Consider the following 22,082-nt stretch of genomic DNA (forward strand, 5'->3'; position numbering starts at 1 on the left):
CTCAGGGTTGGCTTCTACGAGAGGTATTATCGGCAGGCTTAGCGTTGCTTTATGAACAGTTCCCTCCTTTTCGAAACAGGGCAAACAACACTCCTCGAAATAACAGTCCGGATATTCGAAACAAATAACCATCGGCACAATCTGCTCCCTGTATTGACAGAAAGGCAGTTTTAAAATATTCTCGTGTACCTTGTCCCACCCCATTTCCTTTTTTTCCTTTATTTTTCCTTTAATTTTATCGTTATGTACTCCTTGAGAATCATCTCACGAAGCTCCGGAGGGAGATTTTGTATGGCCTCGGAAAGTTGAACATCGGACGAATATCTTGCGGCAGCCATGTCGGCGTATACACTGTGCATACACTTGTCCAATAGGAAAAAAATTCTGGCACATTTTTGTAAATACTAGTCAAGGTGGCACATCCGCGCATATTGATTATGGACGTTGCGGACATTGCTCCTTCGCTGGACCCGCTTTTTCGCAAAATTTTTACTACTGTTTGCGTGACACACACATGTAAAGTGAGGGTTCTGGACACAGCGGGTAGCAAGGGGACAACAAACGTCCGAAAAAGCCACCCAGCACCTTCTCCTCAGACTAAAGCTTCGGAGAAGGTGCTGGGTGGCTTTTTCGGACAGTTGTTGTCCCCTTGCTACCCGCTGTGTCCAGAACCCTCACTCTACATGTGTGTGTAAATGTACTTGTATTAAACGGTTTTGTAAATCCTTCTGTAAGTGGTTGCATAACAATCTTATTTTTTATTTATTTATTTATTTTTAATAGAAATATAGATGTGGCCCGCCTAGATTAGCCCAGGTTACCTGCGGGTTCGCGCTGATGCTATTATCAAGCATTTTTAACTTAATCTGTATATCTATTTCTGTAAAAAATGTAAATATGCGAGTCATATTAATAATAAAAGTTGTTGTTGTTGTTGTATTGTGCTTATTATCCTTGTTATCCTTCCCTATAATATTTCCTATAATATTTCATTTCTATTTCCTTTACTATTGTTTTCAATACAAGTGATCTGAAAATTGCGGAATATCACCCAGATATTCCCCAGTTTTAGCTGGGCATATTCAGTTACGTGACGCGTTTGTACCAATCGCGTGCGAGCGAAAATATTTAATGGATTATAAAGCTAGCTAGTATACGTGATTGGTTGTCAGTTTCGCATGCTGAGCTCAGTAACTGCTCGCAGTATCGTTATTGGTGATTGAATAACCGTTTACCAAAACCTGCCTTTACAGTACGTCTGCAATTTTATTAGAATGCAGAAATTTAAGCGTCAAAAAGTTTTTAATGATAAAGAAAATTGATGTAACTCTCATATGGAAAGACAGACAGCCTTCAATTCTGCTACCATTTTTTATGATAACTATTTAAATAAGACCCCATCTACATTACACCAGAGAAATTTGAAAACGTAGGTTTCAACCTGAAAAGGCATCAAACGTTTTCCTTTTTTTTTCTGGTCTTGCCTTCTTCCCTACTTGGCCATACCGCCCTTGTTTCGCCCTCTTTCCCACTCGGCCACCGCCATTCTGCCCTTTTGCGTTCGCAATTACTTAACACTCGTCCTAGTGACCATAAGAGAAAAAACTGGCTGCCAGCAGACTACCTAAATAAGAGCAGCAGTAGCCACATGCAGTCGTTAACTGCCCTTTTTTTTTTTCTGTAAGTGTTTTCGTAGTTTGAACTCATACTGCGATCGGCTCGGTTGTTATCTCACGAGAACGTTTCGAGCGTGAACTTTGCTTACCTGGATGGCTTTCAAGCAATATAATTCCTGGACCGACCCTTCCCGAAAACGATCGACATCTTTGTATGTGAGATGAACGTATAAGGCGCGATTCTCACCAAAACTTTTCACGGCATTCTGTCACGAAGAGCGAGTATTATCGCCATTATCGCGTTTCTCGTCCCCAGTTTCCACGGCCTACGAATGGAACGCCTTGGGACCATGACCCCCCTTTTGGCAACCAAAACGTTTGCATTTTATGACTCGGGCTTTCCTACGGAAGCCCGAGTAAAAACGCTTGGATATTTAATTTGTCTTTAAACATTATCTGGCTGTCATAATAACCTTTAAATAACATAAACATGCACCAGGTGGTGATCACATTGTCCAAGTTGTATTAAAAATGATATGATGATTAGTGAACTCCGTTTCTTCCAATGCCATCAGGCAGCTGATATCGAGATCTTGGTTTGGCTACAAAAATTAACGTTCAATTCTCCGCCCGTTAAGCGTTTGTGATGTAAGGATTATCACTAACGAAAAGTGACTTTTCGTTACTATTTCTAAGTTTCCAGATATTGTACATGTATTAATGTTTTTTTTTATTGTGTCATAAATTTAGCAAACGTCTCTCGGTGTTGTCTGCATGTTGTATTAGATGGCTTTTTCTTAATGGTGTGAAAACATTGAACCAAAAGAATTGCTAAAACAGGACCTAAATAACAGTTCTCGATAAAATAAAAATCGTATATTATTCACTTATATTTCACTTGAGTCACAAGGTGACTTCCGCTTAGGCTGTCGAAACGTCCGGTCACCAACAACAGCTCTTTTCAGAACTACCCTCACCCGGACGATCACACTATACGAACTACCAAAAATCGTTTAACATGCAACAATGAGAAAACATCCAGAAAAAACACGGTCGCTTAAAGCTGTACTTCCACAAATCGATAGAAATACAGAGGTACCGGCCAGGGCTGTTAACATAAACATGAAGCGAGCAAAGCGAGGTTAAATTTTGAGAATCGAAATAAATGAGTGACGTTCTTTTCTTTTTGCCCCAGTGTTTCCTAAAAGAAATAGAAAACATTTTCTTCGCTTTTCTATCGCGTTGCAGACTGCTGTAGATTTTTCTGTAACCAGAAGTGGAGGTTTGGGAGGACAAGAAAAGGTACTGGAACACCAGCTGCAGGCAATATTTAACTCATTAAAGCCCTGAAGCACTCGATAGCTATAGCGGGCTAATATTCCCAACTATTCTTGGTTTTTTTTCTTTTTTTTTTCTTTCCTCAATGACCGAAAGGACGACGTTTTGCTGCTGAGGCGATATATAAATATATACCTTTTTCGTGACTCGACTTTTTTCATGGCGATCTTTTATAGCTAACGCAGAAATGGTAAGGCAAAATATCACTCTCCATATCATTTTAGACCAACTCGCCATGTTGTCAGCGAAAGCAAAAAAAAAAAAAGCGATCGCGGCAGCTTGTAAAGGTGAGGAATACAAGATTCGTGACATGCATGCACAACAATCAAACAACGGAAATGGTTAATCATTATATTTTCATTGCATTTGTTATAAGTCACACCAATTTAGCCTAAAAACTGAACGATTTCGTTCGTAGGTAAAACTTTGGTCTTTCCAACACTTTCTTCAACATTTTCGTCCTGTTCGATAGATTTTCTTGCATTTTCCGCCCAACATTCTGTACAGTTTTCGTATTTTGTAGTCAGAAATAATCTATGATCTATAAGGGGAACACCTTTATAGCTATGAGACTGCGCTAGCTCAATATTATCAACCTGAGCATTTGATCGATAATCTGAGAGAATTAACCCTGGACTAGGAAGTGTCAAGGAATAATACCACTTTCCTCTGGAAATAATTGACCTACATCAACTTCAAGTTAATAAATAAGTATTTATCCTCAACTCAGCCAAGACAGGGTTCACTGAAAATATTGGCAAACTTCGTAATCCGTACAATTTAAAATTCGTTCATGAAGGAAACTGACTTAAAAGGCTACATCGTAAACAAGAAAGCAAAACATGTGAAACATATTCCATTCTGTCTCTAGCCATCCTCCTGATAATTAGAATGGCCTAGAATTGTAGATTTAAAAACGAAAAAAAGTATAGTTAGTTAATATAGTTAATATTTCACTACGAAAAATTGAAATCAGTTGTCAATCTGCTCTGCGAGCAGTTGATATTATAAATTATGTTTCACATGACAATTGATGTTTTAAATTCACATTATGAAACTATGGTTTGTCTATTGTTTTAAAATGGCGTTTTTTGTGGTTAACATCATCATATTTTAGAACAGAAAATGATTTAAAAGGCTACATAGTAGACAAGAAAGCAAAACAAACGAAACATATTCCATTCTGTTCCTATCCATGCTACTGATAATTAGAATGGCTTAGAATGATGGGTTTAAAAACAACAACAACAACAAAAAACAGTTAATATTTCTCTAAGAAAAATTAAAGTCAGTTGTCAATCTACTCTGCGAGCAGTTGGTATTGCAAATTAGGTTTCAAATGAGAGTTGATGCTTTCAATCCAAATTATCAAACTGTCTGCAGCATATGGTCTGTCTGTTGTTTTAAAACGGCGTTTTTTGTCGTTAACATGATCATATTTTAAAACAGCTCTGAATAAAGCATAAATTATTATGTATGGCTTAACCAAGGGACACAAAAAAATTCCAAATAAATTGATCCTTTAACTTTTTTTATGGGCGCTCGATTAAATTTGCTTTCTGGAGGAATTTTTTTGTTGTCGCTTTTTTCATCTTTGTTTGTTTGTTTTTTTTCCCTTTTCATGTTTGTTTGTTTGTTTTTTCTTATTTTTTTTATTTTTGGTGTGTGTGTATGTGAGTGTAGGTGTGCGTTTCTGTTTCTGTTTGGTTTTTCTTTTGTTTGTTTTTTTCATTTTCGTGCTTGGTGGACACTTTTCATATGTTTCAAATGGTAAGACTGTTTGTAGGTTTAGAAGCCCAAAAGGCAGGAATTGAGTCGAACTGTCAAGATAGCTTCTCTTTATCATTCTGTCGTTGGCTTTTAATACATAATCAGCGTAAGAACAGTGGCTTAATTATTATTTTTTGTTTACATCCATGGTAGGTATTACGTTAGTGTTTGATTTTTATAACATACTAGTCGCCTTTTAGACGAGTTCTGACTTTAGGGGAGCGCATTTTTATCAGGCGAGCCCAATCTTCTTTTGGGCTTGAGAAGAGAAAAGCGTCATACGGAGTAAGAATGAGATAATGCCACTGCGGCAAATCTACTCAAGAAAACATCTATTAAGGTATCAAGGTAGGTGTATTTTTATGAAAAATGCGAAAAATATTTTTTTGGTTGTTCAAATTGAGAAGACTGAGATAAACATTTTGCAAAAAACACAATTGGGGAAAAGCCTTTTTTATTTTTTTAAGATAGAGGAAAAAAAAATTTGAATATCATTAACCCTTTACGGCGCGTTGACACCTCTAATTAAAATTCACCGCCAGTTGTCACATGTAGCGCGAATTGCGGTATGATGTTTCATTTGTGCACGCGAACTGTTCTAGATCTGGTTGTTTGATCGCAAGTTAGCTTTCATTCTTGGCAAATTTTCTTTATGCCAGGACGAAAACGCAAGAAAAGTTCTTGCCCATTAGTAGCAAAGGGCGCTTATAGGGGCGGTAACCAATCAGGAGACAGGGATTACACCACGTGACCACAAAATTCTCATACATTCTCTTAAATTTTAAAATTCAAGATGGCGCATTGCTCAAGATGGCGGCCAAAAAGGTATGACGTCACGCGCGCATGCCCAAATAAGGCGATAGACAGGAAGTGAGTTTTTGAAATTGATTTTGTTGATACAGGAAGTGAAAAAATTACATTGGTGTGTATCCGTACGGAAATGACATGAAAGTGTTCGGGTCTACGACACGTTTGTCGAAGACGAGTCCGTAGCGTTTGGTCCGTGTGATGACTTTGAGATGTTTTGTGGCTGGGTTTCTCCAGAAGAAGTTCGGGTTGACGACGTTGATATTGCGTCGTTCATCGAGAGGTTGTGTGATTTCGTCGAGGAGATTTTGTCGCATGACGTCATAATTGAGTTGTCTGGATCCTCGTACATTAAGTGAGAATCCTCTGACTTTGCAGCATACTTTGCCTTGGTTGGTTTTGTAGCCGTAATTTTTGGGTCCAGCAGCAGTGAAATCGGCGATGAAATCTTCATCGTCGAGTTCGTTGGTCATCTCCCCCAGGTAATCGCCTAGCGGAACATCTGCTTGACCTAGTTTGTGCGAGTAGATCACGGAGTCGGTGTCAAAGTAGAGAACTTGTTGCTTTAACTGTTCCAAGTAGGTGTACAATTTGAGACAAGCCCAACAGGTGGTGAAAGCTGCGACGAAGATGTTGATTCGTCCGTTGTCGGGTTGGTTGTCTTTGAGTTCGGCGTAGACGACCTCTAGAGCTTCGTCGTTGGCGATTCTGACTTGTCGTATGTCGTTGAAGGGGTTGGAAACGAGGGCAAAGAGTTGCGCTGCGTTGTAAACCACTTGGGTGGTGGGTTTGTGTAGATTTTCACCGAGCTTGCACCAGAGAGAGTTGAGCATGAGTTTGGCAGTGGCTTTACGGCCGGGGTTTTTCTGGATCATGGTTGGATCTAGAGCGATGCCTTCTTTTTCTTGGTATTGGTGCACGTAACGTGTCTTGTCTTCGGAGGTGTTACACCAGTTAGGGTAGCCAGCGGATTCCTGTTTGATTTTTAGCCAGGTGTTCACGTAATCGGCGAAGAGTCCTTTACGGCGTTGATTGGGTGGGAAATGGTGGACTTCGTGGATCTTGTTGAGCGTTTATCCCATGGCAACGGCTTTCTGGATTTCGGGTGTGCACCAGGTCCCTCGGGGTGTGCGTTGCTCGGTTGTATGAGGGCAGTGATGAGATTTCTCTAGGAGGGGTTTTATCATTTCGTTTTCCATGCACGAGCGGCCGAGTGGGAAGGTGAGTTTACCTCCGTGCCGAAAGGGTAGAACGGGATGGGATAGTTCGTGAGGATGTAGTATGTCCACTTTGGCCATTCCGAAGTAGTGGTGGATGTCTTGATCTTCGGGGTTGACGATGACTTGCGGATGTCCTACGGGGTATTCGCATTCCTTGTTGACCCAGGGATAGAGCGACGTCACGTCGACGTACTCGGTTTTCTCTCCTTGGGTCACGTTGTTCACGTGATGCAGTTTGACGGCGTTCGTGCGACCTCTGAAGAAGGCTTCTCGGGGCTCGAGCGGGTCGACGATTTGGAACGTGTCTATGAACTGACGGAGATCTGGGTCGGTTTTGACCTCCATGTCCCACTCGCATTCCCACTTGATGTGGAGCTGGTAGCCGTGTTGCCTGAAAAGGGCGTGTTTCTTGAGGGTGGACTCGTAGACTTCCTGTAGAGTGCGATCGGTGTGGCAGATGGGATATCTGTCTGGGTTGAGCGGGAGACAGCGAGGACACCCGTACCATAGACATCCGTAGAATTCGTAGACGGTTCGAGTTGTGGGATCGTAACCGTCGACGAGGTAATTGGATAGGCGGACTTCACCTCCGTTTCGTACGGTACGGATTCGATCGCCTTGGTCGGAATGTTGTAGCGAGTGTTCTTGCCAGGCTAGCCATTTTAGGGCTTTGACGGACTGATTGGATCTGGCTCTGTGCCATCCTCGAGGTGGCCTGGAGGCGATGGTGTTTGTCGGTACTAGTTTCTTGCGCCAGAATCGGTTGCAGGCGGAGGCGATGGTCGGCTTTTTGTTTGAATTCTTGTCGGAACTTTTGACAGCCTGCTTTGAGGAGTTTGACATCCGACTCGCAGTATGCTTCCATTTCTCGCCGTAGGACGAAATGGTAGTTGTCGTTGACTTTCTCTTGGTACCACCATTCCAATTCGGCTTTCGTTTTGGCGGACATGCCGTCGGGATCGTACATGTCTCGCGGTGGCATGGGTCCTTCGTAATCTTGGTTTTCTAGGGTGTTGAATTTGTGCGGGAAGAATCCCTTACACAGTTCGTTTATCCCGAAGGTAGCGGGAACGTTGGCCAGCGGGAACGGGAGAAAGCACAGGGAATCTTTGAAAGTCAGTGTGTCGGACCTCAGGACAGTATCTTGGTGCCTACGGTGATCTGGTCCGTGACTTCTCGATGCGTGGCGTAACAGTGTTGTAAGATGAACATACCGTCGTAGCCTTTTAGATTGTGGAAGATGACGATGACGTCCCGATCGTCTCCGTCCACGTCGACGGCGATGGATTCGAGGTGGTCGAACATGTCAGCGGTGCAGGTGGGACCGTCTTCTAAGCAGAGTAGAATGGGTGTTTGATTCCCTTCGGCGTCGGTGATGGCTTCGTAGTCGCAGTACACTTGAAGGGGTGGATCTCTGTCCATCCAGACTCGTGTGTCGGGATCACCGGGTTCGGGTTTTTCGAAGGGACGATCTCTCACTTCGTCGCGTGGCACGCGTTTCTTTTTGGGCTCGTCTTCGTCTTCTGGGATGCGTTGGATGTAACATCGGTGAGTCGGTAGAAAGACTTTTTTTTCGCAGATGAGGCATTCTCCCCATCCGCACACGTGATCGAGGGAACAACGGTCACCTCCTCGTCCAGTCCTGTTTTTTTGGTTCGTAGACGTGGCAACAGTCTGGACACTTTTTGTAAGTGTCGCAGATGGATGCTATGTTCATGCTCCATCGTTACAGGTGGTAGTTGTAGCACTGGTCTCCAAAAAATTTTCTGTGGCACGACTGACAGATCGAGGTGGGTGTGGGAAACTTGCCGCGTGCTAGGGGTCGTTTGGCTTCGATAAAATCGGGGCATTCCTTTCGTTTGCAGGCGGGACACCATTTACTGTCGCAGGGATGATGCTTAAAGTCGTCGTTATCGTATCCTCGATTGCACTCGTCGCAGAAGTAGGATTTGTTGATGAACCCGTTAAACGAATTACATCCGTCGTAGTGACTGTCTTCTTTGACGAGGCGAATGATCTTGTCTGAGGGTACAGGTCCCGCGTAGATGAGCATGTGTGGTGGATCGATGGAAAGGACCTTTAGTTGGTACCCAGGTAACGCGGCCTGAAACTGCCGCAACTCGGGAAGACCGCAAGGTCCTTCGGGGACGTTGGCTAGACGGTGGAGTTCTTTGGCCAATCGCTCTTGGACGGGATACCCCTGTTTGAGATTGTGGTAATCGGGGTCTCGTGGATTCCCGTTCGCGTCTACCAGGGTTTTCATGGTGACGATAGCGCGAGCGCAGCAGAGATTATCTTTGTTTTTGATGGTCACGCGCGACCGTTTGACGATTCCCCGTACGGCTGCACAGCTCGGTTTGTATCGTTTTCCGTTCCCACGCCCCGGACCTGGGGTGCGTATGAAAGTGGTTTCCATGGTGAAAGTGTTATCGGGGGTGAATTCTTCGTTGGAGTTGAGTTTGGCCGCTAGAGACTGTAGATAAGTGTCTTGTCTTTCACTCCCTTCTTCGAATTCGCGCACGGTGAAAGTGGTGGATTGAAAAGCGTGCGTGAAGGCACTGGACTGCATGGTGAAATGTACCGTGGAGTTGGGAGTCAGGGTAGGATCCTGAGCGATTTGTTGCTCGATGGATCGTTGAACGGCATGAGTCAATTCTTGACCTAGGTTGTCCCTAGGAGTAACATATCTATGTTGTTTGAGCGTGGCTTCGAATCTTTGTTTGTTGAGGACGTTTCGCCAGTTACGTCGAGCGCCTACGGGTCTTAGTTCGAATTCTAGGAGTGGTCTTGTACTACCACCACCGGTTTGGGTCATCACTTGGTCGAGAGCCGGATCGAAGATGCAGTCATCATCATCATCGTCCTCGTCGAAGAACGCTTCGTCGTGGGTCCGTCTGTTCTGTGGAGACATGAGTACAATTTTAATGAGAGAATGACACAAACATCGCTTTTTATCAAGAAACATAAGTTTTTATTGGTTGTTTTTACAAGAACTAATCACCGTCGTCCATATTTACATGACTTAACGCGCTATGAAAGTTATATCCTAAATAGGATTTCCTTTTCCTGATACGATCGTCGACACCGTATATGATCATATGATGAGGGGTTAGTCCATACAACAATTTACAAACATTTAGGTTACATTTTATATATCGTATTTCTATGTGACCGCGACCCCATTCTCTTTTAAGTTGAGCGTAATCTAAAATGTCTCCGTGAAGTTTATTCAATAGTTCATTGTTCCTGTGCTCGAGTAGGATTTGCCTAGTAGCCAAGGAAATCACGTAACACTGTATTTCTGGAGGCAGTCGATCCCAGTGACTCTAAAAGAGTGAACGTCTCTTAACGTCCGCTATTCTGTAATAGGCATGATTAAACCCGTACCCCAAAAATATTTCTCTCTTAATGTTTTGTCCGTCTCTATAGATTGCCGACACGATTATATGCTTATTTTCGAGTCCTGGAACTCTTCTTTTGGGGCAATACTCTAGCATTCAGTGTTTTTTCAGTTTTGTCATGTCGACTGAACCTAGACGCAGCCGCCGCCTTCGAGGTCTATCACCTGAAGAAGAAGAACCGAGACGACGTCGTCGTCGTCGTCGTGTGCTATCACCCGAAGAAGAACCGAGACGTAGTCGTCGCCTTCGGGGTCAGATACCCGAAAAACCGCCTCTTCAACAAGTTTGTTTCATTTGTCAGAGAGATGTCGACATCGATTCCTTGACGATATGTCAACGCACTCCATGCTGCGGTGTGTTCATGCATCGACGTTACTACCAGGAGATGGAAAGACAAGTGCGAACCTGCGGCAACTGCCGACGCGTGATCAACGATGAGCTGCCTGAGATCGTGCTGGAAACCGATGTGGAACTCGATGAGGACGATGACGATGATGACCCGTTCACGTTACCGGCAGGTACGAATAGCCTAGCGAGAATGGACCAAGAGTTGGAGCAATACCGTAGTGAGAATAGACCTATGCGCAGTCATCACGAGGGATCGTATATGTGGAATGAAATGCCGTATGACGTGGACCCGGACATTAGGCAGCATTATTATGTCATGCTAGAAAATTTCGTGACTCTGTTTCCGAATCGAATCATGTACGTGCACGGTTGCGTGCATCTCCCAGTGGAACCGACCCGAGAGATCAGAGGTGTTTTGTACCGGCTGTTCATATTCAACACTCCTTACTCGACGTATAACATGATTCGAATTCAACGGTTCAGACTCTTCTTTAGACGAGTGGAAGGACAAAGGGATGTTGTTATTCAATATCTCTGTGTATTACTTTTTCCGGGTGGTCCCTCGCTTTACAGCAACGGTACACTCTATGCTCGTCGTGATAGACATCGTTGGAAATTGTCTCGTTTGTGCGATCATAAAGGAACATCGAGACATGAGGTATGTTGAAAATAAAATGACTAAATTATCAAAGTTAATTTAAAATACTGAAGGCTTACAAAACAACTTTAACAACTTTATATAACAGAGAACGGAAATAGAAAAGTGCTGGCTTGTGATTTACATAATCTGATGTGGACATGGGAGAACGTTTGAGAGAACTATAAAGAGATTTTTTAAAGTTCATCAATTATAAGTTGACGTATTGAAATTTACATCGGAGTAAGAGAATTACAACTCAGGTAACTCAGCCGTTTTAATATTTTTTTTAACTTAACATCGTCACAACGCCTTCAGGAATGGTAAAATTAGTTATTTCCTTAAGACGAAAGTCCATTGGAGCATTTACACTCCAAGCAATATTTATTTCTAATGTCGACAGCTCCTGTATGTTTGCAATGTAGCTAAAATTACCAAGCTCTTATCTAATTCAGCCATTCTTCTGAAGCTATGCAAGAGAGGATAAGGAGTAAGAGAGTAAGTCCTTCATAACGGCCTTATTCTTAAGGTAATCCCTCACAAGTTATTTTTAGACATGGAACCTAATTCTGATTAATTTCACTACGCGCGTAACGTAGAAGTTTTCATGGAGGATGAAAACTAATGTGAAGCTGCTTGTGCCTTCCAGGTAAGGGGAGTGCTTTTCTCTAGGCCCTCCTGAGGTTTCCGAAGCCTGACGTCGTCTAAAAATAATGTAAAAGGGATTACCGTTGTAATAAGGTCTGTTAAAAAAACTAAATATCTTACCCTTCGTCCTCTCTTGATTTATGATATTCCATAGGACTCCCATCAACTATTTACTTGTGAACCTGGCTGTAGCGGATGCCTTGTATGCGACCTTTGTCACACCACAGATTTTCTTTAAGATCACTCCCACCCACCCAGGGGGAACATTTGGTACAGTTTTATGCAAATTAGTGACGGGTGGATACCTCGCATGGACTGCTGGATCCTCCTCGGTGGTCACTTTGGCTGCAATTGCCGCTGAACGATATTTTGCGGTAATCTATCCTGCTGGCAACGTGGGCAAACTTACCAAGCGTAAACTGAAGGTGCGTCACTGACAAAGTTTAATTATTACTATTAGTATATTCCAAACTAGTTGATAACTTTTTTCACGTATTCTGATTGCCTATTCATACTCGAATTACGTAGGCATTTATGAAAAGGGTCTATAAGCAAAACGCTTTCTTTTTTTACCGCAACATAAGAAGACATTTTCCCAGTCTATGAAGCAGCTGGGGGATTTCTTTCGATTAAGAAAACTTCAATTATAAACAATTATTGGATGAGGTTTTTGTAATATCCGGAATAATCAAGGTCGAGGTAAGTGTTATCAGCCGAAGCCGAAGGCTGAGGCTGATAACACTAACCGAGACCTTGATTATTTCGGATATCACAAAATCCTATTCTCATAAATGTTTTATTATACATTGTTTTAAAGAAAATACCGACAAACGCATTGAGCTCAGTTTATTCAATTTTCAACAAGCCATGTTCTTGACATTGCTCTTGGAAATCATGCAGTGCGCGCGCAACCTACCGATTATTCACTAATCTGCTAGCAGATTAGTGAATAATCTGTAGGTCGTGCTGTTTCGTAGAATTAACTGCAGGCTTCTAGCCAATGAGAAGACAGATGGTGGCTACAATGTATAATAGTTACTATTAGTATGTACCAAACCAGTGGATAGTGTTCTTCACACATTCTGATTCGCTACAAAAACTTGGAATAGTTGTACTACCACCTCCTAAGCCCGTGAAACAAAAAAGTGATTTCTTTGTTTTCTACCGCATAGGGCCCCTCACCTTTAAAGGAATGAGAAATCATTAAACAAATCCAATCTTTCGCGTGTTTGGGTGCTCTTAAATTCGGACCATTCTGTAATACCTTCGTATCAGTTTTTATCTTACGTCATAACATATTTTTTATGGTTGAATCGGTATAACAAATACTTGACAATGTAAGGAAAAATATATTTTCGGTTTTTCAGATAGATCTCATTGAGCCTAATATATGAAATAATTATAGCGAAAAATATTGATTCTGAACAGAGCTGTTAATAAAAAACGACTTCAAGTTGTATTAATAACCTCTACTTGATACCTGTCATCAAGTTGTTACTCAGTTGTCGCATAAACTAAACTTAAAATAACACTCACGTGACAAGAACGCATAGTCAAGTTGTTGTTTACGAGATTAGGGGACTTAAGATTTGAGCACGAGTACGAGATCGAATACGAGAACGCCTTTTCAATTCTAGTTTGCAGGCTTCCCATTATCACATCACATACCCATTTCATCCCATGAGCTACCCCTCTCTGCCTAAAACCAGCATGAAGAACTAGGGCTCTGGAAACGTCACAGATTTGAAAATTGAAAATCGTACTCGTACTCAATCTCGTACTCGTAGTCCAATCTAAAGCTCTTTATTATCACAAGATTTGTGTCGAATTCTCCGCGCGTAGTTCGAGTTTTTCAGTTGCGTTAGCAAATTGTTAGCTTACATTATTGATGTCGTCAAAGAAGCACGAAAGGTTTTGCCCGCTTTCTGGTGCAAAGAAGGCACACAAAGTGGAAAAGGTGTCGAAATTTTCCAGTAAGGATTGGGCCGATGCACGGGACAAACAAGGGCACAAATAATAGCTAGCTGACTATAAGAATTCTTTATCTGCGATAAAATGTTTTAAGGAGATGTCAAACCAGACCTACTGATCTAACTCGTTACCAGTGTGAGGGGTATTGTTATTCGTTGAAACTCATCCCTGAAAGAAAATTTGATGCGTTAACAGGTTTAAGGTGGTTCCCTAGGGTATTTACGAACACCCTCCCTGCAGAGCACGAGTTAGAAAAGGAAACTTAGTTAATTTCTCTTAAAGTTTTCCATGTAGAGATTTACCAATATGAGTACTGTTAAAAAATAAGGCTTATTTTTTGGTTGTTAATTTTCGGTTTACGGCCGTTGCCATGGCAACATCTCATCTAACGACAGGCAGATACATTTCTCATTTTGGCCTAAACTCTTAAAATATTTATACTTTCCTTCGGTGAATTTTTTTCATACTTTGCCACTTCATGGAAATGATATTGCCTGACATTTTGAATCGGTAAAAAGGTAAGGTTGTTCAGACGGGTTTTCCAATATTCTGTAATTTGTCATTTTTTTTAAATATTAGATTAGCTCTGACAGATTTTAACAAAAATAGGGTATTTTAAAGAGCTTCTATGCGGTTACAACTGAGCCAAATTTAAAAAAAAAAATTCACCGAAGGAAACGCGAGAAAATTAACTGTCAGTTTTGCTTTTGTGCTCATGTTGACGTCACAAAAATCGACAAACACTGACGTTTTCCTTTGGGCGCGTGTAGATTACTTTAGCTTTCGTCCTATGCCCTCGTACAATCGTAAAACTATAGGGAGCCACCTTAAAGTGATTCCTCAGAATTGCATTGCGCATCTCTACTGCGCACGATTTTCGCGTCATAAGCGCGCTCTCACGAGCGCGTGCACATACACAGCATATACAAAATGGTGGCTTTTTCTAAACTGCTTGGCTTGCGAGAGACAAATCATCAATTTTTCCTCGGAAACGAGTACCGGGACCTAACAAATTTTTATTTAGTTTGAATGCAGAGATCACCTTTTTTCTATACAGTTAACATGGACCAATTTCTATTGCAGAGTAAAAAATTATCACAGAAAATAAGAGCATAGCTAGCACTCGTAAAAGATAATATGTGGCCTCAGAACAACGCGTGCTTAGAACATATGGTATCTCTGTCGACTAAATATGAATGCCCTCACCATGAAACGCGCATCAAATTGCTCCTGAACATTTATGCAATACATCCATTGTTGTATTTCTCGCTTAACTTTCTCTCTATTTTTCTGCTCTCTTAAAGCGTGAGGTGAATAGTTCAAATATAAACGTTTCTGAAAGCAAAAGCAAATAACTTCAGGAATGATGGGGTTTATTGAAGGTCTTCCTGCTCCAAAACGAATATTGAGACCCCTTCTTTTTTATTTCAAATGTTACGTTCTCTTGATATAAACAGTCAACTGGTAAAGTTTGAAAGAATAGCTATTGTGAGTTCTATTTCGATGGAATTACCTTAAATAGTCGTCTGTTTTATGATTTCCTATTTTAGGTGATCATTCCTGGTTCTTAGATCTTCGCATTAATAATCTTCATGCCACGTATCACGGGCTTCAACGTAAAAGACAATGCCTGTGTGCGGATGGATGAGCTTTTGCTCTGGTTAGCCTTTGTGGTCGCGGCCATGGTACTGATGGCAGGGTTGTATTCCAGAATCGTGTACACCTTGTGGTTTAAACGTAATCCTGAGAATCAACTCGCCTTCCCACAGAGGGTAAGTATTAACAAACAAGTTCAACACGTGAACATCTTTGTTTCGCTTTCCTCACGATAATTACTGAAGTATGCAAATTAACGTTCATGATTGAAACTTCCATATAGCTAAGTTTGTTCGGTCATATTCTGGTGCCCCGAACATTCTAGTAAGGTTTTGTTTTAGCATTATTATAACTCTCCATCATGCAGTTACCAATGCAAAGGGCGCATGCCGAATATTATTCTTTCTTTGTTTTAAAATGTCTTCACGTTTGTAAATACTGTTAATACTTAAAAGGTTTGTTAAGTCTGTGATCCAGCAAATATTCCCTTAAAGTACCAATATTATCAAATTCTCGATACCCATTTTTTTTTACATTTTCGTGCACAATAGGTCTTTCCTAGATATCTTGGCAAATTTCAACCTATTACGAACATTAGAACTCATGTTATTTGAACCTTTATTTCCGAGAATTTACGGCCGCCATTGATTTTCCTTGTTCAAAGTCTTGGTTGAGAATTGGAGAAAATGACGTCATTTTCTCAAAAATACCACACGGATTGAAATTATGCGAACAATAAGTACGGCAATTCACACAAAGAATAACAAAAACTTTGGCTCATATATTCGTGCAATTTTCGACATTGAGTTTTATTATAACTGATTTCAACCCGTCCAGTATTTTTGAGAAAATGACATCATTTTCTCAAATTCTCAACCAAGACTTGGAACAAGGAAGATTAATGGCGGCCGTAAATTCTCGGAAATAAAGATCCAAAAACCACGTGTGCTAATGTTCGCAATGGACTGAAATAGGAAAGACCTATTATTTACGAAAATGTGAAAAAAAAATGGATGTCGAGAATTTCATCATGGTAGCACTTTAAGAGAAACTGATTTTTTCACCTTGCCAAAAATATCAGCTACTGAAGGCTTTATTTCCGTTAGTTTAGTTGCCAGGTTCCTAGTCCAGGGCCACAATTTCAAATCAATATCGCGCTGTTACAGATTTCAACACCATTCCCAAATTACCTTAAATAAATTTGTCGGCTCTCTTCTAATTCTTCCTTTATTATCTGAATTTGTAACATTAGGTAGAAGAAATGCTATTCTGTATAAATTGGAGAGTAAACGAAGTTTGCATGCTTGTCTGTCCGTCTGTCTGTCGGCTGTATGTACGCATGTATCTTTGTACGCACAGAACATTGTCATTGTGACGCCGTTAGGGATACATATTCTGTTTGCAGGACCTTTCTTGACAATTCATTTGTTACTATCTAAATCGGATTTATGCCTCTCTCTACACACAGGGCGTCCTGAGAGTGCGGAAGCGAGTCACTTTGATGGGGGTAACTGTCACTGCCATATTTGGAATCTGTTGGGCGCCTGACGTAATTGCGCACAACTTAGACTACTACACATCCCTCAGTGTCAGTGAAGTCGCACACGTTGTTTTTCATATGCTAGTACTGTTCAGTTCCGCCGTCAACCCATTTGTGTAGGCTCTGGTTAACAAAACCTTCCGAGAAAAGCTTAAGGGAATGATATGCTGTAGGTGTACCGGCTCCACGGGATCCACACGAAATCGGGTTTTCCCACAGCAGGGATATCATCTTTGGAGTGATCGAAAAATCTAAAACATTTCTTCTTTGAATGCTTTGTTTAAAGTTAAAAGGACATTGTGACATGGAGAGACAAAGTTATGATAATGATTCTCTTCTCCCAGCAGCTACAGAAGAAAAGCTTTGTTTCGCTGGGTATGCAATTACGATAGTCTCACCATTCATAACGCTGAGAGGAAAGGTCATCGTAATGCTATGACTTAGATAGACTCGCTCCCCAAGTTTCAACTAGAATATTCAACAAGTAAATCAGTAAAGGTTTCTGATATTATAGTGTTTTCAGTGCTACTGATCTGTTTATACCTCAAAAGATGAAAATAGACTCTTTAGTTGAAGAGTAAGTGCAAATGTCCTTCAAAGTTAAATAAAGGAAAGGATCTTATTTTTTAGCGGTAGGTGAGCAACTTCTCTAAAAAGCCGCGGTGTGCCATGACAGGAATTGTTATGTAACCCGAAAAACGGAAAGTAAAACTCCCTTGTAATCAACAAAGACATTTGTTGTGAAATTCCTATTGTGCGAACTTATTAAATCATTATTAGTAGTGCAATTGTGAAATAAAACAAGTAAAACATATGACAAGTCGATGGCATCATGGTAACGTAACTGAATTAAGAGCCAGAGCGAAGAGGCCTCCGTTAGGCCTATAACTTCCAAACAGAACGGAACTACGCAATTCTGATTTTCAGTGAGGCAATCATGTGTTTTTCTTGTGGACATGCGATGCGAGACGGGGTGCACTGGACAACAGATGCAGATGTATGGGATAAGAAGAAGGGCTGTGAGGTCGAGATTGATTTACATCCAGGGCAGAAGCGACATATGCCAAGAAAACAATAAAGAGAGAGACGGATGAAGAAACAATTTTCTCATTAATTACAACAGATTGCTAGTATTCCAAGCAGGACAAAAACTGAGCCTGAAACAGAGTATTACCAGTCCATGAATTATTCCGGCGAAAATATTAAGGTACCCACAGTATAGCCCTTTGGCGGCGACATGAATACCCTCACACGGGCCAGGTTTTCTGTTTAAGATGGCTGTTAACGCCGCGTCGCCATAGAGTGGACGTTAGCCTGGATACATGGTACGATTTTATTGTTTCATCGCTTGATTACCAGCTTGACTGCAGGAATGGAAGATAACAGTAAACTAGATCACGAAACCACTAATGTACTAAATTAAAAATCAACCACTAGTGTAATACATGTACTTACCACTATTTTCATAAAAAGCTAACCACTAATGACGTAAAATTGTTAACCACAGTTCTCACACTGAGTGCCTATTAATAGCTAACGTCAAAATGAGAAATAGAAAAAACCTTGACAACTCGACCAGATTTCTTCCTCTTGGTTTTCTAAGACTACAGACAGTCTTACCATTTTAAACATATGAACACTGCCCATTTGGCAGGAAAATGAAAAACAAAAAATACACACACCCACTAGAAAATAATGAAAAAAGAAACAACAGAAAGAAGAACAAAAACCAAAACTGTTCCAGCTAAAACTGGGGAATATCAAAGTGATATTCCCCAATTCTCAAAACTGCGCGTGTTGCGGAAAATTTTTGAAGGATACTAAGCACAATACCCTCCATTTACAGCGTAAATACGCTCGGATATTTGTCCTTGGACATTATCTGTTCCTCAAACTGTTGGCTTCTCGGAAGAGATAATGTCCGCGGACAAATATCCAAGCATATTTCCGCTCCAAATGGAAGCTATTGTTCATATAACGCCGTTTTAAAACAGCAGCGCGATCCGCCCATAGTTTTGCTTACGAGAGAGACGACATTATTTTGCGGTTATGTTGTTTCACTTTTGCCGCGCGTGATTGGTTGAAAACCTGCTATGACAACGCTCCACTGAAATGGGTTCCTCACGTACGCTTCAAATTTCAGGACGTTGCAACGACGAGTCGTCGCTAATCTTTTGCTTTTGCCAGTTGCACAGTTCAGATAATTTCAGAGATCATCTCCACAAGCAGAGGCGTAGCTAGGGGGGTCTTGGGGTGCCGTGATCCCCCCTTTTGTAAGCCTTTTCCCAGCAAACAACCCACAACAGGTAGTGGAAACGACATGAAATTCTGGTGAGCACCTTCACTTTGACGCGGTGTAACTCCCCCCCCCCCTCCCCCTCTCTTAAAAAATACTAGCTACGCCCCTGACAAGTTATGAAAAGCGAACTTTACGTAGGCGGTGAAAAAGCAAATTAAAACCAGAGATGCTTAAAAAAATTATTGGGCCAATTTATTTGGAATTTGTTATGCCCTCTGCTTCGGTCATATATAATAATTGAACGTGATGTTAGTGTCAGAAGTTTACGCTTTTGATATTCAGAGCTGTTCGAAAATACGATACTGTTAACGACAAATAACACCGTGTTAAAACAATAGAAAGACCATATGTTTAATAATGTGTGTTGAAAAATGCAATTGTCATTTGACATCTAATTTACAATACCAACTGCTCGCAGAGTAGACTGCCAACTAACTTCAATTTTTCGTAGAGGAATATTAACTGTTTATCGGTTAAGAACATGTTTTTGTTGTCCTCCCACCATTCTATGGAATCCTAATTATATTGCGCGAATCAGAAGGACGGATATAACACAAGGAGATATGAATAGCAACATAACGCTGCAGTGCAGTTTTGTTATTTACGATGTAGCCCTTTAAATTGTTTTACTTCACGAATGAGTTTTTGTTGTGTATAGATTCAGAAGTTTGCCAATATTTTCAGTGAACCCTGTCTTGGTTGATTTGTGGATAAATACTGGCGATTTATCAACATGTAGTTGATGTGGGTAAATTAACCGCGTAACGACTTCGTGCACGTGACGTTTCTATCGGGCAGCTGACATTTCGAGCCTTTCTTAGGAACAAAGCGATCTTTTAATCTATTAATAGCACTTAATGACTGGGGCCAGTCATTAAACATGGTTTTCAATTTCCTCGGATATTCCCCAGTTTTCAGTCACGTGACGCGTTTAGAACAATCGTGAGCGAGCAAAAACACTTAATGAATGATAACTCTGGATATTTTGTAGTCACCAGTCCAGCGCGATCCCATCATTTCTGTCTACGAAATACGGAAAATAGATAATGTTGGCCAACATTGACGCGGAAAATGAAACAAAAGCTATTGAACAAGCCAATGAAGTATTCAACGAATATCTAAAAGCAAAACTGTTGAAGAAAGTGATGGGGAGACAAAACTTTTAGCTATGAATGAAAGCTTTGTTAAGTTTTCAGGTTAAATTGCTTTCGCAATAAATGCGATGAAAAAACAAACTTGGTTGCCGGTTTGAATATTCTTCGGCGCGCATAATTATCACAGATCTCGTATTTCTCACATTTACAAGGTGCTGCGATTCCTTTACTTTGCTTGTGTGGTATTTTTGAGAAAATGACGTCATTTTCTCAAATTCTCAACCAAAATTAACTTGGAACAAGGAAAATTAATTGAGGCCATAGATTCTCGGAACTAAAGGTCCAAGAAAACGTGAGTTCTAATGTTCGTAATAGATTGAAATTTGGCAAGATATGTAGGAATTAAAGACCTATTGGGTAAGAAAATGTAAAAATTGGATATCGACAATTTGAACATAGTGACACTTTAATATAATATGCAGATAATACCGACCAACTTTTGTTAAATTTCTGATATTTTAAAAGCTATTGTTCCAATATCTAGAAACTTGGAAATAAAATTGAAAACTGATATCTTACCTTAAGAAACGCTTAACGGACGGAGAATCGGAAGAGTTGAACGATAATTCTGTGGCCAACCCAAAAACCCGATATCACTGCATGATGACATCGGAAGAAATGGGAAAGACAGCGGTTCATTAATCATCGTATAATCTTTATACAACTTAGACCATGCGTTTACCACCCGCAGCACGTTATGTTAGGCCCCGTCCTCACTACAGGGGCACCCAACGGATCGTTTCGGTAAATTATCTGTTCGGAAGGCCTTTAATTCCCTCTGATTTTCTTAAGAGAATTGCCACATCGAACTTTCGTGATATGAGATATTTAATGTCTGTTGTTTTCGGATTGTTAAAAAATCTCGTTTTGAGTATCGAAAAAAGGTCAGCTATCATTTTCGGAAAGGCGATAAGGCATAAGGTTTTCGGGAAAAGGGCAAAAAAAGCCCTAATAAATTCGAGAATACTTAAGTTCCCCTAGAATAACCGAACAGGTAAAATTTTTCTTAGCGCAACCTAAAATTAACCTACAGAGCTTTAAAAGTACTCTAGATAGCCTAAAACAGCGTTTAAAAGCATTCGAGAGAAAACGGTCCTGACACTACGCCGGAGAAAATTGAAAACGCAACTTTATTTCTACGGTTAGGTCTACAATCCACGCCAATCCGTCAGGAAAGCGTATTTTTTCGTAAACGCTGTTCAAACCAGAGTAAATTGAAAACGTCGGCCTTGCGTTTTAGTTTGGACAGAAAACATTTTCTAAACGGAGCTTTTCGAAAACGATGACGTCATCATGTGACTTCCCTGACCGAGTTTTCCTCAAACACAAATCCAAAATGACCTGTGATTGTTGGGTTTTTAAATTCCTCCGGCGTAGTGTGGAAAGGGCTTTATTTGAGTAGTTATAATAAAAATGACAGCAACATTGAAAGCTGTCTGCATTCTCATATTAGAGTTTCACAAATTTTCCTTGCCTAACCAAAATTTTGACGTTCAAATTTCTAAAGTTGCATAAATTTCAGACGTATTGTAGAGGCAGGTTTCGGTAAACGATTGCTTAATCACGAGGAAAGATACTGCAAGCAGTTTAACCAAGTTCAACATGCGAAACTGACAACCAAACTCCATTTGACTGCAAAAAATTTCCGGGTATTTGATTTGTCTTTGGACATTATCTGGCTGTCATGATAGCTTTTCAAATAACATAAACATGCACCGGGTGGTGAGAACATGGTCC

General features: G+C 40.8%; 1 protein-coding gene across 1 annotated transcript in view; it reads left to right on the plus strand.

Annotated features, from left to right (window-relative positions):
* The window catches only part of LOC149114234 (neuromedin-U receptor 2-like), a 38,646-nt gene extending 26,419 nt beyond the window's left edge, over nucleotides 1-12,227 (plus strand). Inside the window, exon 3 of the mRNA XM_089286750.1 lies at nucleotides 11,940-12,227. Coding sequence (XP_089142876.1) covers nucleotides 11,940-12,222 — 283 coding nt within the window. The 3' untranslated portion in view covers nucleotides 12,223-12,227. The remainder of the gene's footprint in view (nucleotides 1-11,939) is intronic.
* Nucleotides 12,228-22,082: the final 9,855 nt, after the last annotated feature.

The sequence above is a fragment of the Orbicella faveolata genome, unplaced genomic scaffold (assembly GCF_042242905.1).
Source record: "Orbicella faveolata isolate gen_17 unplaced genomic scaffold, um_ofav_v1 contig_14, whole genome shotgun sequence".
Taxonomy (NCBI): Eukaryota; Metazoa; Cnidaria; class Anthozoa; order Scleractinia; family Merulinidae; genus Orbicella; species Orbicella faveolata.